This window comes from Eretmochelys imbricata, chromosome 1, assembly GCF_965152235.1.
Source record: "Eretmochelys imbricata isolate rEreImb1 chromosome 1, rEreImb1.hap1, whole genome shotgun sequence".
Lineage (NCBI taxonomy): Eukaryota > Metazoa > Chordata > Testudines > Cheloniidae > Eretmochelys > Eretmochelys imbricata.
Window position 1 is genome coordinate 115,934,194 of NC_135572.1, and position 14,125 is coordinate 115,948,318.

At 42.6% G+C, this 14,125-nt stretch overlaps 1 protein-coding gene across 7 annotated transcripts in view; it reads right to left on the reverse strand.

Moving 5' to 3' along the window:
- Positions 1-14,125, reverse strand: part of NCK2 (NCK adaptor protein 2) — a 161,164-nt gene that overhangs the window by 17,593 nt on the left and 129,446 nt on the right. For all 7 annotated transcript variants that reach the window (XM_077814287.1, XM_077814281.1, XM_077814285.1 and 4 more), the window contains one exon: positions 1,671-2,392. In XM_077814287.1, the coding sequence (XP_077670413.1) occupies positions 1,671-2,392 (722 nt within the window). The remainder of the gene's footprint in view (positions 1-1,670; positions 2,393-14,125) is intronic.

A 14,125-nucleotide genomic window follows, 5' to 3' on the forward strand; every position in this document is an offset into this window, starting at 1 on the left:
TGGAAACGCTCCCTCAAAAAAGAACTGGGTAACAAGAGCTGTGTTCAGAAGTGCCTGTGATTGCAACCTGGCCAATCTGCCGCAACATTATTCATTTTGCAGACGTTTGACTACATTTTAAGAGCTGGATTTAAATTGACCTTTACCTGGCCAGCACTAATTATAGCACGTGAAATACAAAATGTACTTCAACAGAAGCATGAAGAACTAAAATATTATCAATTTCTAAAAGGTAATTTTAGATTAATAGTAACTAATTAAAAGCCACAATTTGTCAACCAATATTTACCCTAACGTACTATTGTTTTGTGAAGTCATTTTACAGAACCTAAACAACACAGAAACAGTTGATATTAGATTAACGGATCATATGAAAAATAATCTTAGTCAGAAGTTCTAAGTAGAAATGATTAATACAAATGATCTAATGCTCCAATAGCTGGGCCTATTTAAGCTATATATTCTCAGACAAAAAACTATCTTAAGATCTGGCCTCTACACAGTTTTATATATATTGCTTTAACTTTATTACTTTGAAACCAGTATAGTTAAATCAGTATAACTCATAGTGTGGATGCAATTATACTGGCATAAAGGTGCTTTAATACAGGTGCCCTAAATTTATGGGAATATAAATACTTTTAAAGTGGTATACTGCGTCCACCTTATGGAATTGTACTTATGCTGGTTTCAGATGGATACCGTTTCGGTATACTTAAATTGTATGTAGATAAACCCTAAGACTGAGTTAGGCTGATGCCATGCAATAACCATATGATAATGATTAAGGCTTTTTAGTATTAGAGGTCCCAGATTAGATAACACTTATTTTTAAAAGACACACTAAGGGATTTTAAACTACAATTTTCTTGTCATGATGTCACTATAAGACAGAGTTCAGGTTGTCTGAGTGATTCCATACCTTAGTATATTTGGAACACATTTAAATGTAAACTTTTCTGAATTTCCTGCATTTGTAATGCTTGGGTTGACGTAATTACAACATCCCTCTGATGTCACTGTGGCTCAACTTAAGAGTTACTTGATGCTGTCTGCAACTTATTATTATAATAAAAATTAGATAAAATCTTTAATTACAACTTAATTTACTTTATTACCACCTAATTTCTTCAAATAAAACCTATGCACAAGAGTTCAAGAAATTTTAACTATATGGAAAATTTGAAGATGTTATTTCATTATTAAGTTCACTCGAGACAAAGAAAAGACTGCTACAGATGCTAAATTTCTTAAAAGACCCATTTTAAATTATTTTTTGTACTCAGAGTAAGTGTGGTAAATTTGGGGAGGATATGCTGTATTTTTCATACCTAACAAGAGAATCCCTGCTTTAAGTTCAAAACGGAATTCAATCTTTACTAGGGAATTATGACTAGTGACTCCAAAATTAGTACACAAACTAGTTCACAATTGTTGTGTTTCATTCCAAAGATGGTTGCACCTCAGTAGTGAATGAAGTGACTCCAGTGTATAGCAAAAATATCAGTTTGTAAAGTTTGTAAATTGCTTACTTCTTTTGGGATAGACACTCACTGTACTAATGTAAGATAATTATTCACTATCATCATTGCTACTTCAAACACCATACGGTAGTTTTGTTTATTTATATGAAGCAAATAATAAAAATTCAAGTGTTGAATGTCACTTACCGAAGATTCACTATCTCTAACAAGGAAGTCCCCTTCCACTCCCCTCTCATTTAGGGCACATTCTGCTTGATGCCGGGTAACATTCCCATAATACCACTCTCTTCCAGCAAACCGTCCTGTAGAAGATGGCCCTGTATAGCTTATCGGAGGTGGATGGGACGTGTTAATGGTAGGACCATCACTTAAGATTACTACATAGTTTTTAGGAACAAGACCAATTTGCCCTCGGGAATTTTTACATTTCCACCATTCTGGGTCATTTTCTGGTTTTTCAATGACTTCCATGGTTTCCCCCTTTTCAAAATTGAGCTCTTCCTCTGTGACGGAGCTGAATGGATACAGTGTCTGAACAACGTGAAGTAGTTTTGAGCTCTGGCCATTACTCATGGATGCACCTTTCCTTAAACTTAGAAAACTTGGGGAATCTGCAGTTGCTTCCTCAACTTCCTCCACCACATAGTTCGAAGGAAACCAGCCAATCTGTCCATTGTAGCTACCTCTCCACCAGCCGTCACTGCACTTTTCCATAACAATGACTCGGGATCCTTTAACAAGGGACAGCTCGTCCTCCCTCTCTGCCACATAGGCAAATTTAACGTAGGCTGGGATGTTAAGGTCATAAATCCGATCTGCACTGCTACCGTTGGATGGATATTCTGCATCTGTACTAGGAGTAGGTGAGGCATCTCGTGCACTTGTCTTCCTTTTTGTTTTACCCAAACCTGTTAAATAAAAAGAGAAATTTCTAGTAGGCATGCAGGATATAAATAGAAAAAATAATAAAAAAAACATTTAGTCTCTATAATGCATAGCTATAAAATTAGCCAAGTGCTTTCCCTGTCGTTAACAAAAATGTTACACATACAGGTCATAACTATGACACTGGACACAGACTGTCGGGAAATATCAATGTCTTAATATTTTAAGAAATTGCTGTTTGTCTATTGGTTCAGCTTCTAAATATAAGCTTTAATTTGTCCTTTAATGTACCTCTCTACAAAGTCAGTTAATGGTAACTGAGAAACACAGAGTGATGAAAGACACATCATTTACATAAGCAATTAGTCCTCCAGGGATGTTATGTCTTCTAAAATCCAGTCAGTTTATCATATCTTTTAATTATAACTATAATCACTTAAATTGGTCAGGAAAAAAGTAAAAATAAAAAAAAAAGTTAGCACGGTGAAAAAGGTCCTTCTGAACAAACTACATTCTGCCCCACTTCATTCTTCAGTCTCCAACCAACTTCATCCGAAACTATCTGACAAGTTTCCTGTTGAATTGTGCACCTAGAATGTTCCAGGTATGAGGCTATATAGGTGGAGTGACTTCAAGTAACCCTCAGGTTCTATAATTTTCAAGAAATGTACATTTTGAATTACCTTCAATGATATTAGGAAATGGAAAATATATTTAAAAAGGAATGAAGTTATGTGTGTATGTTTAACTGGAGATTTTTGGCATTGGTGTGGTTTCTCAGCATGTCAATCAGAAAATTCCAGAGTTCTGCAGACATTATCATTTTCAAACATCTGTACCAAAGACTGCCTAAGTATATAAACAGACTGGTACAGAATAGTAGTAACTTGCTCTTCTGAATTTCAAATGATTTAATTAAATTCTGATGTTATTTATTAAGATGGAACCTCAATACAGCACAAGTCAGCCAGCATTCAGAAATCAAACACAATGGACAGAAAACAAAGGTGATGCAAAATCTAACAATTTTGTACTTTTCTCTATGCTCCAGGATCCTATAATGAGCATTATTCAACTAGCAGGGAGCAATTTATCTAAGATGACATGAACATAAACTGCCTATGAAACATGCAGTGAAAATCAAAAGTGTGGCAGTATTTAAAAAAAGAATTGGTCTCATCAGAAGTAGCCATATATGTAATGTAACTGTGATTACAATACCAATTTTGCTTGACCACATCATTTGCTAAATTGCTCTGTTTGTAATTAAGCAAAGTGCTTGTCTAGTGCAAATAAACCCACCTGGTATATTCTTACAGGTTATTCTTTTGAGCAACATACATAAACGTCTGCTAGACTGAGTATATTTAGGCAGCTTCAAAAAGAGAAAGAAATTAACTGGTTAAGCTGATCTAACTGAGATCAAGAACTATAACTTTTGACTGAAGAACATTCCAAGAATTGCAAAAGGCTTCTCTGACCTGTTCCAAGTGGTTACCCATTCCCTGTTAGAGCCTGCTCATCCAGCTTTCACATCCTGCTAACCATATCACTTCAGCTGGAAATGAGTGGCTGTGCTCCTTGGCAAGATGACAGCAGAGAGACCAGTTTATTGCCCTATGGGATACAACGTGATAACACCACTTCTACTCTTTGAGCAAACTCCAGTAGGAAGTTGGCTAAGGTCCAATCTCTGATGAAAAATTCCAATCTCAGCTATTTAGCAGTGACTGTCAACCAAAAGAATACAAGAACTAAGTGAAGTTAATTAGGGAGGTTATGTACAAACAAAACATTTGTTACTATATAAAAAAGCTGAACAAAATGCAAGTCTGAAATTAATGACCTCATTACTTCTTCACGCACAAATGTAATGACTGAGATGTGATTTAACACCCCCCCCCAAATCCATACTAGTAGCTGAGATGTCAAAATATTTATCCCTATCAGTTCCAGGAAACCTTAAGGTCTGGTACTAAAGTATAGGAAAACTTTTCTGAAATTTTCCTTTCTTGAGCAATAAGATCCAGGAAAGTGGGAATTCTGCTCTATGCACAGACTTGGAGGCAGACCATATCTGTAAATCAGAAGCATTGTGGCTCCACTTCTGAGAAACTGCTAGTCGAGACACTTCCATAAGCCTAGGAAAAACTAAGCACTCTAAGGAAAATTAAGCACTTAGACAAAGCAGTAACTTGACCTTTGAAAGTCGGAACTGACAGGCATAACCCAAATCCATTTTGAAGAAATCTGAGCATCTGTGGTACCCATGAAGATGATTTGGTGGGGGGTGTCATTTGTCCTGGGACCGATGGTTAAAGCTCAACCAGGCCCTCAAATATGCTGAGTTTGTAGATTTATTTTTGGAAGCTAAAGTTGTGGATATCAGCCCTCTGAACAACTTCTTTGGCTTAAGAGGCTCTGTTCAAGAACTAGGCAGCTAGACTCACACAGTTTGGATTTTGATGCATAATTGGCCTTGTAATATCATAACCCTTTAGATGGAAAACTGAGGGGGAGCTTTGTACCCTTTCAAGGAGACGAGAGAATCAAGGTCTCCTTGGCCAGAAAGATATACCAGAATTACCAGTGCTGCTTCTCTTCTGATCGTCTTCAGCATTCTGCTGAGGAGAGAAAAAGGAAAGGAAGGCATGTAAGAGTCTCCTTTGGCTATCTTCACAACAAAGCATCTGTTGCCCTGGCTCTGTGATCTCAACTGGAAAAAGAAAAAACACTGAAACTTTATGATTCAGGTGGAAGGCAAACAGATCTGTTGCTGTGAGACTAAATTTCTTTACCAGGAGATGTACACCTCTAGGTGTAATTCCCATTCTGGATGATCTGACTTTTGCATGATGAGCCAGTCAGCCGCAATATTCAATTTTGCTTTGGCTGGGAAGGGAGCAAAATGACTGCACATTTTCCTTTTCCCAAGTCATCAGGAGGTGAGCTTCTCTTTGAAGGACTGTAGACTTTGTTTCCTTTGTCTGTTTACATATGAATGGCTGAGGTATTGTCTGTCATGATCAGCACTTGAGTTAAGTCCAGATATGGGAGCAAAGCCTTGAGACCATATTGGATTATCCTGAGCTCTCACCAATTTATGCTGTGCTTACTCTCATTTGAGCCAGATTCCTTGGATGGTCCTTGACCGCCTGTGAATGACCCAAGAATCCTCCTACGGTGGATAAGGAATAGGTTAGGGAGGGATAAGACAAAGCTCTGTGGTAGCCTCATGTGAGCACTGGCCCACTAAGAATATCCACATGGGAGACCAATGATCCCAGAAGAGACAGAAGCATATGAACGGGTACTCCCCTTAACAGACTATTTAGATAAGATTTCTCTGCTTCTGCGTTTTCTGCAACAAGCAACTTTATAGAGGACAGTAACCGTTCCCATTCACAGATTGGGAATAACTGAGACTTTCACAAAATTGTGGCTTTGGAGCGTCCTGTTTCGGTGGGATAGTCTCTGACTGACTCTGGATGAGGCTTGGATAAGGTCACCCAGGACGGGGTAGACAGAGATCACTTCCTTTCTGACAGGTGATATTAACTCTACCAGCACTTTTATAAACAAAAGTGCTGCTGCTAAATCTAAGAGCAAGAACCTATACGGGTAATGTTGTGCTTCAAGAGGAAAGTTTAAGAAGCATCTGTGAGACTGCTGAATTGAGATATGGACACCTGCATTGTTCCCAGGTATAGATGTCATACAGTCCCCTTGGTCGATGGCAGATCATATGGATTTTAAGGTCTCCATATTGAATTTTGATTTTTTTAAAATGATTTGTTGAGACACTTGATGTTGAGAAGTGCTCTGTAACAGTCTGACTTTTTTTTTTTAAAACTAGGAATAATATGGAATAGGGCCTTTTTTCCTCTGAAGAGCAGGGACAGGTTCAATTGTCCCCATTCGCAGGAAATCTAGGATAGCTGTCTGCATGCCCTGACTCCTTCTCAGGGAAAAGTTCTGAGGCTGTGAGATTTATTTAATAGGCTGAGAGAGATCATACCTGCTATACTGTCCACCCATATTAGCACTGCTTCTGAAAGCATGCAGGGGCACTTAGGGTGTGTTATACAGATAAAACTACACTATCGTTTCAGAAGACAAGACAAGATGTCACGTTCATTATAATAACACAATTTGATTTAAAACCAATAACTAATATCTAATACCTATGTACACCCCCCCCACCAAATATTCTGCAGCTGCTAGATAGTTACCAGTCCTGAATGTAGCTTGAGTTCATGGCTTGGGTTCGTAGCTTGTGGCGGCTCACTGGCCAGGAAAGCCGGGCACAAGGAAGGACTGGGTCTCTGTTGGGCATGCACCGATGCCTTTCCATGTTGGCAGCAGAATGTTACCCTCCAAAGTCTTCCATCTCACCCATCCTTCTTGTAGGCTTTAGTTTGAATTCAGAGTCTATAGATCTTGCTGTGTCAGGCTGCCTCTGGGTCCGGTGTGATTGATCACCCATCAATCGCAGACATGACTTTCAGCCTAGGACCTGGCTTTGATGTTTCTTCAATTGTACTTTTGTTCTTTTCTTTTTAGGGTGGACTCTTTTTTGCTTTGTCAGGGCTGTTGTCTGCATCTTCTGCCAATGGTGTTTACACTTTATTTAATCAGGACAGGCTGAGGCTGGAGGTTGATTCCATCATCCATACATACCTCATTCACACATCTAAACTACACTAATAAGATTACAGCAGGGTTTTGCAAAAATGAAGGTTGCAGCAAGCTTTTACAAAATGGAGTGAGCATTTTGAAATAGAGACAAGTTTGGGACAAGTTAAAATGGAGTTTGAGTTACAATACGGACAAGTGTAAGGAATGGCAAACAGTGAAAGGAAGTTCCAATATAGACAAGTATAATGAATGACAAACAGTGAGCAGAAGTTACAATGTTGAAACAGTGCAAGTTTCAGTGACTTAAGCAGCAATTGGATTACAAGTGAAACTCAATTAGCCAGTTATTGGGGTACCTGGTTTTATGAATGAATGTAGTTTCATTTATAAAACTTTACTTATGAAGTTATATTAATAAAGTGAACAATTAAAAACAATTTCATTGATCAGTTCTACAGGTATCATATGACAATTCTCTTTGGTTTATTTACTTATCCTTGTTAGCATGCTGTCTGAAGGAGAGAGCTGAGATTATGCCTACCTGGATTTAGCTGCCTGCGAAGGACCTATATAGTAAGGATGTCACTCTTTCAGATAAAATTTTTTTCCCCACTTAGAAATGATGAGCCCTTGACCGCAGGGGAAAAAGGCACACCCATCTTTGGTAATGACACTGGGATAAATTTTGACTGTGCACACCAATAAACCTTCTAGCCGTAGAAACTGGAGGTCAGAGGACGTGGGGGGTAGAAGAAAGAAATGGTGAGCCAAAGGCCCCTCACTGTCTGCTGCTTCTTCCACATCTACACTGCTGTCCCTCTTATCAATTCATAGCCACGTGCCGGAGAAAGAGATGGAAGTGATAGTGAAAACTGACATCCTGCAATAGAAGCTGAGAGCAATAACCAGGACATTAAAGCCTGGTGACCCACAGCAATCACTGGGAATGAAAGCCCAATAGTTAAGACGTGGCAACCTGCAGGACAAGAGCCCCGTTGTTGTCCCAGTCTTTAAGCACGGCAGGAAATCTCCATCCCACTATTACATGCTCACAGGGTATATGAGGAGGGATATCTAGCTAAAGTTTATGTACGGTATCTACAGACCTCAAACTATAGTTTACAATACTCAATACACTTTTCCTGAAAGTCTATTCTCTGTGCATGTAGGTGGTAGGGAGCTATGTATTTATTTTATTATTTGAGTCTTTAGCTCTGATTTGGAGTGTTGGTCTCCCTCTCCTAGCAGGGAGAATTCCCCATGTGGGGGTTGTGTATATGTGTGCATAGAGGAAACAGCACTTCTATGGCCTGGTCTTTTCTGCATCGATTTGCCATGCTGCACTCTGAGGCCTGATCTACACTGCAGCAGGGCGGGGGAGAGGATAGGGAGCTGCTCTGCAGACACCAGGAGGGAGCTGCTGCTTGCTGGTCTTGGACTTGGGGCTGCTGCTGTTGTCTGTACTAAGCCTAGTGCATTTTGCCACTGCTTCCAGGGAAAGAGGCTGCTGGAAATCCTGCCTGTTTGAGCACTTGAGAAAGGCCTGGATCTTTACAGAACAGGCACAGATCCCAACGTAGGCATTTAAACAGTGGGGGAGATGGAGGAAAGACAACATCTGGTTTCCCTCTCAGCATTCTCTGCCTTGCTGCCCTCCAAGTGGGTGCAGGCATTTCTCCATTGAGGAGAAAGGAAATAATCTCTGCCTATAAAGGCAGATTCTGACAGCCTGGAGATTTTAAGCCTCCCCGCACCTTACTTTTTCTTCTTTAAATTTGCTTTGCATCAGGAGGAGCTAGTCTGTCTGCCTGCAGCTGGAGAGGCAGATGGAATCTGGCAGTTTTTCAGAGATGGAGCCACACTTTCTCTGCTTCTGAATGAGAGGTTTGGTCTGCCTCCAAAGGCTGCATAGAGTAAGCAGAGTGCCCAATGTCATGGGCCTGTGGACCTCATTATGAATAAGGGCATGTCTACACTACAAAATTAAATCGACGTAAGTTATGTTGACATACAGCCACCGCAGTAATTGTATCAGTTTTACATGCCCACTTTAAGCTCCCTTCGTTGGTGGTGCGCATCCTCAACAGGAACTCTTGCACCAATTTAATTGCCATTGTGGGGCATTGTAGGATGGTTTCTAGAAGGCAGCAACAGTCAATGTAAGGAAAGCAGTGTCTACACTGACACTGCGTCAACCTAACTACATCTACTTAAGTGCTATGCCTCTCACAGAGGTGGAGTTATTAAGTCGGTGTAGTAGACGAGTTACTTCGGTGGGAGCTACATTTTAGTGTAGATGTTTATAGAGTTAGGCCGATGTAAGCTGACTTACTTTGACCTAACTCTGTAGTGTAGACCAGGCCTAAGAATTCACTAATGCCACACTGCTGTAGTGGAATCAACACAAAAAGACAACATGGACACGGAGATTACTGGAAGATCAACTACAATTAACCATCCAGAGTTAAGACTATGAATTTTAGATGCAATTCATAAATAGGAGAAGTAACATGGTTTCTTAGAATCTCTGCACTATGGTAACAGACTATGAAAAGCAAATATATCCTCTTTAAGCACTAAACTGCAAGAGCCGATTAAATATCAAAAGTTCACAGAAGTCCATGGCTGTAATGACACCTAGAAGAAAGTGATCAGACATGGATAAAACAATGCATGAAACAAAAAGATCTAGCAGCTAGAGAGTCAGGAGACAATTGTTTCAAAACCAGAGTGAAGCGCTAATTAGAAAGGGTAGAGCTGAACTGAGAGGAACAGTTCTGTAAACAGAACTGTAGATAGGTATATCTGTTGTGATAATGTGCATTAAAAAGAAGCTTGGATTCTGAAGTGTAAAAAAAGATCCCAAAATCACTTTAAAGGCTTATTAGGTATTTTAAGAGATGATCTGAAAGCTTTTTTGCTTGGAAAACAAATTCAGGCTGGAAATCTCACAAGCTGTTTTTTCCTCCACAAGATTTCTAGAACTTTCTGGTTTAGGCCAGGCTAGAAATTCAACAAAAAACAACCTCTTGCATTGTAGTTCAGTACTTCTTTTTCTGGCTCGTGCCACAAACCACAACAAGGTAGAAAAACTAAAAGAAAACAACAAACAAGTGAAGTCTTTCAAAGCTCAAAGACTGTTTTGCTTTTTGTTTGAACTTATCTGTGAGCAAGCCAGTCAGTCACTGATTGGTACTTAGGGTATGTCTACACTACGAAATTAGGTCGAATTAATAGAAGTCGGTTTTTTAGAAATCTGTTTTATATATTCGAGTGTGTGTGTGTCCCCACAGAAAATGCTCTAAGTGCATTAAGTGCATTAACTCGGCGGAGTGCTTCCACAGTACCGAGGCTAGAGTCGACTTCTGGAGTGTTGCACTGTGGATAGCTATCCCACAGTTCCCGCAGTCTCTGCTGCCCATTGGAATTCTGGGTTGAGATCCCAATGCCTGATGGGGCTAAAACATTGTCGCGGGTGGTTCTGGGTACATATCGTCAAGCCCCCCTTCCCTCCCTCCCTTCATGAAAGCAAGGGCAGACAATCGTTTCACGCCCTCTGTGAAAGCAAGGGCAGACAATCGTTTCGCGCCTTTTTTCCTGAGTTACCTGTGCAGACGCCATACCACGGCAAGCATGGAGCCCGCTCAGGTAACCGTCACCGTATGTCTCCTGGGTGCTGGCAGACGCGGTACGGCATTGCTACACAGTAGCAGCAACCCATTGCATTGTGGCAGCAGATGGTACAGGACGACTGGTAGCCGTCCTCGTCATGTCTGAGGTGCTCCTGGCCACGTCGGCTGGGAGCGCCTGGGCAGACATGGGCGCAGGGACTGAATTTGGAGTGACCTGACCAGGTCATTCTCTTTAGTCCTGCAGTCAGTCCTATTGAACTGTCTTATGGTGAGCAGGCAGGCGATACGGATTGCTAGCAGTCGTACTGTACCATCTTCTGCCGAGCAGCCATGAGATGTGGATGGCATGCAGTCCTTCTGCACCGTCTGCTGCCAGCCAAAGATGTAAAAGATAAATGGAGTGGATCAAAACAAGAAATAGACCAGATTTGTTTTGTACGCTTTTGCTTCACCCCCTCCCCTGTCTAGGGGACTCATTCCTGTAGGTCACACTGCAGTCACTCACAGAGAAGGTGCAGCGAGGTAAATCTAACCATGTATCAATCAGAGGCCAGGCTAACCTCATTGTTCCAATAAGAACAATAACTTAGGTGCAACATTTCTTATTGGAACCATCTGTGAAGTCCTGCCTGAAATACTCCTTGATGTAAAGCCACCCCCTTTGTTGATTTTAGCTCCCTGAAGCCAACCCTGTAAGCCGTGTCCTCAGTCGCCCCTCCCTCCGTCAGAGCAACGGCAGACAATCGTTCCGCGCCTTTTTTCTGTGCGGACGCCATACCAAGGCAAGCATGGAGGCCGCTCAGCTCACTTTGGCAATTAGGAGCACATTAAACACCACACGCATTATCCAGCAGTATATGCAGCACCAGAACCTGGCAAAGCGATACCGGGCGAGGAGGCGACGTCAGCGCGGTCACGTGAGTTATCAGGACATGGACACAGATTTCTCTGAAAGCATGGGCCCTGCCAATGCATGCATCATGGTGCTAATGGGGAAGGTTCATGCTGTCGAACACCGATTCTGGGCTTGGGAAACAAGCACAGACTGGTGGGACCGCATAGTGTTGCAGGTCTGGGACGATTCCCAGTGGCTGCGAAACTTTTGCATGCGTAAGGGCACTTTCATGGAACTTTGTGACTTGCTTTCCCCTGCCCTGAGGCGCATGAATACCAAGATGAGAGCAGCCCTCACAGTTGAGAAGCGAGTGGCGATAGCCCTGTGGAAGCTTGCAACGCCAGACAGCTACCGGTCAGTAGGGAATCAATTTGGAATGGGCAAATCTACTGTGGGGGCTGCTGTGATGCAAGTAGCCCACGCAATCAAAGATCTGCTGATATCAAGGGTAGTGACCCTGGGAAATGTGCAGGTCATAGTGGATGGCTTTGCTGCAATGGGATTCCCTAACTGTGGTGGGGCCATAGACGGAACTCATATCCCTATCTTGGCTCCGGAGCACCAAGCCGCCGAGTACATAAACCGCAAGGGGTACTTTTCGATAGTGCTGCAAGCTCTGGTGGATCACAAGGGACGTTTCACCAACATCAACGTGGGATGGCCGGGAAAGGTACATGACGCTCGCATCTTCAGGAACTCTGGTCTGTTTCAAAAGCTGTAGGAAGGGACTTTATTCCCAGACCAGAAAATAACTGTTGGGGATGTTGAAATGCCTATATGTATCCTTGGGTACCCAGCCTATCCCTTAATGCCATGGCTCATGAAGCCGTACACAGGCAGCCTGGACAGTAGTCAGGAGCTGTTCAACTACAGGCTGAGCAAGTGCAGAATGGTGGTAGAATGTGCATTTGAACGTTTAAAGGCGCGCTGGCGCAGTTTACTGACTCGCTTAGACCTCAGCGAAACCAATATTCCCACTGTTATTACTGCTTGCTGTGTGCTCCACAATATCTGTGAGAGTAAGGGGGAGACGTTTATGGCAGGGTGGGAGGTTGAGGCAAATCACCTGGCTGCTGGTTACGCGCAGCCAGACACCAGGGCGGTTAGAAGAGCACAGGAGGGCACGGTACGCATCAGAGAAGCTTTGAAAACCAGTTTCATGACTGGCCAGGCTACGGTGTGAAAGTTCTGTTTGTTTCTCTTTGATGAAACCCCCCGCCCCTTGGTTCACTCTACTTCCCTGTAAGCTAACCACCCTCCCCTCCTCCCTTCGATCACCGCTTGCAGAGGCAATAAAAGTCATTGTTGCTTCACACTCATGCATTCTTTATTCATTCATCACACAAATAGGGGGATGACTACCAAGGTAGCCCAGGAGGGGTGGTGGAGGAGGGAAGGAAAATGCCACACAGCACTTTAAAAGTTTACAACTTTAAAATTTATTGAATGCCAGCCTTCTTTTTTTTGGGCAATCCTCTGTGGCGGAGTGGCTGGTTGGCCGGTGGCCCCCCCACTGCATTCTTGGGCGTCTGGGTGTGGAGGCTATGGAACTTGGGGAGGAGGGCGGTTGGTTACACAGGGGCTGTAGTGGCAGTCTGTGCCCAAGCTGCCTTTGCTGCAGCTCAACCATACACTGGAGCATACTGGTTTGGTCCTCCAGCAGCCTCAGCATTGAATCCTGCCTCCTCTCATCACGCTGCCGCCACATTTGAGCTTCAGCCCTGTCTTCAGCCCGCCACTTACTCTCTTCAGCCCGCCACCTCTCCTCCCGGTCATTTTGTGCTTTCCTGCACTCTGACATTATTTGCCTCCACGCATTCGTCTGTGCTCTGTCAGTGTGGGAGGACAGCATGAGCTCGGAGAACATTTCATCTCAAGTGCGTTTTTTTTTCTTTCTAAGCTTCACTAGCCTCTGGGAAGGAGAAGATCCTGTGATCATTGAAACACATGCAGCTGGTGGAGAAAAAAAAAGAGACAGCGGTATTTAAAAAGACACATTTTATAAAACAGTGGCTACACTCTTTCAGGGTAAACCTTGCTGTTAACATTACATACATAGCACATGTGCTTTCGTTACAAGGTTGCATTTTGCCTCCCCACACCGTGTGGCTAAACCCTCAAACCTCCCCCCCTCCCTGTGGCTAACAGCGGGGAACATTTCTGTTTAGCCACAGGCAAACAGCCCAGCAGGAATGGGCTCCTCTGAGTGTCCCCTGAGGGAAAGCACTCTATTTCAACCAGGTGACCATGAATTATATCTCACTTGATAACTCAGAGAGATAAAGAACGGATGTTGTTTGAACGCCAGCAAACATACACTGCAATGCTTTGTTCTACAATGATTCCCGAGTACTTGTTACTGGCCTGGAGTGGTAAAGTGTCCTACCATGAAGGACGCAAGAAGGCTGCCCTCCCCAGAAACCTTTTGCAAAGGCTTTGGGAGTACATCCAGGAGAGCCGCGAATGCCAGGGCAAATTAATCCTTTCACATGCTTGCTTTTAAACCATGTACACTATTTTAAAAGGTACACTCACCAGAGGTCCCTTCTCTGCCTGCTGGATCCAGGAGGCAGCCTTGGGTGGGTTCAGGG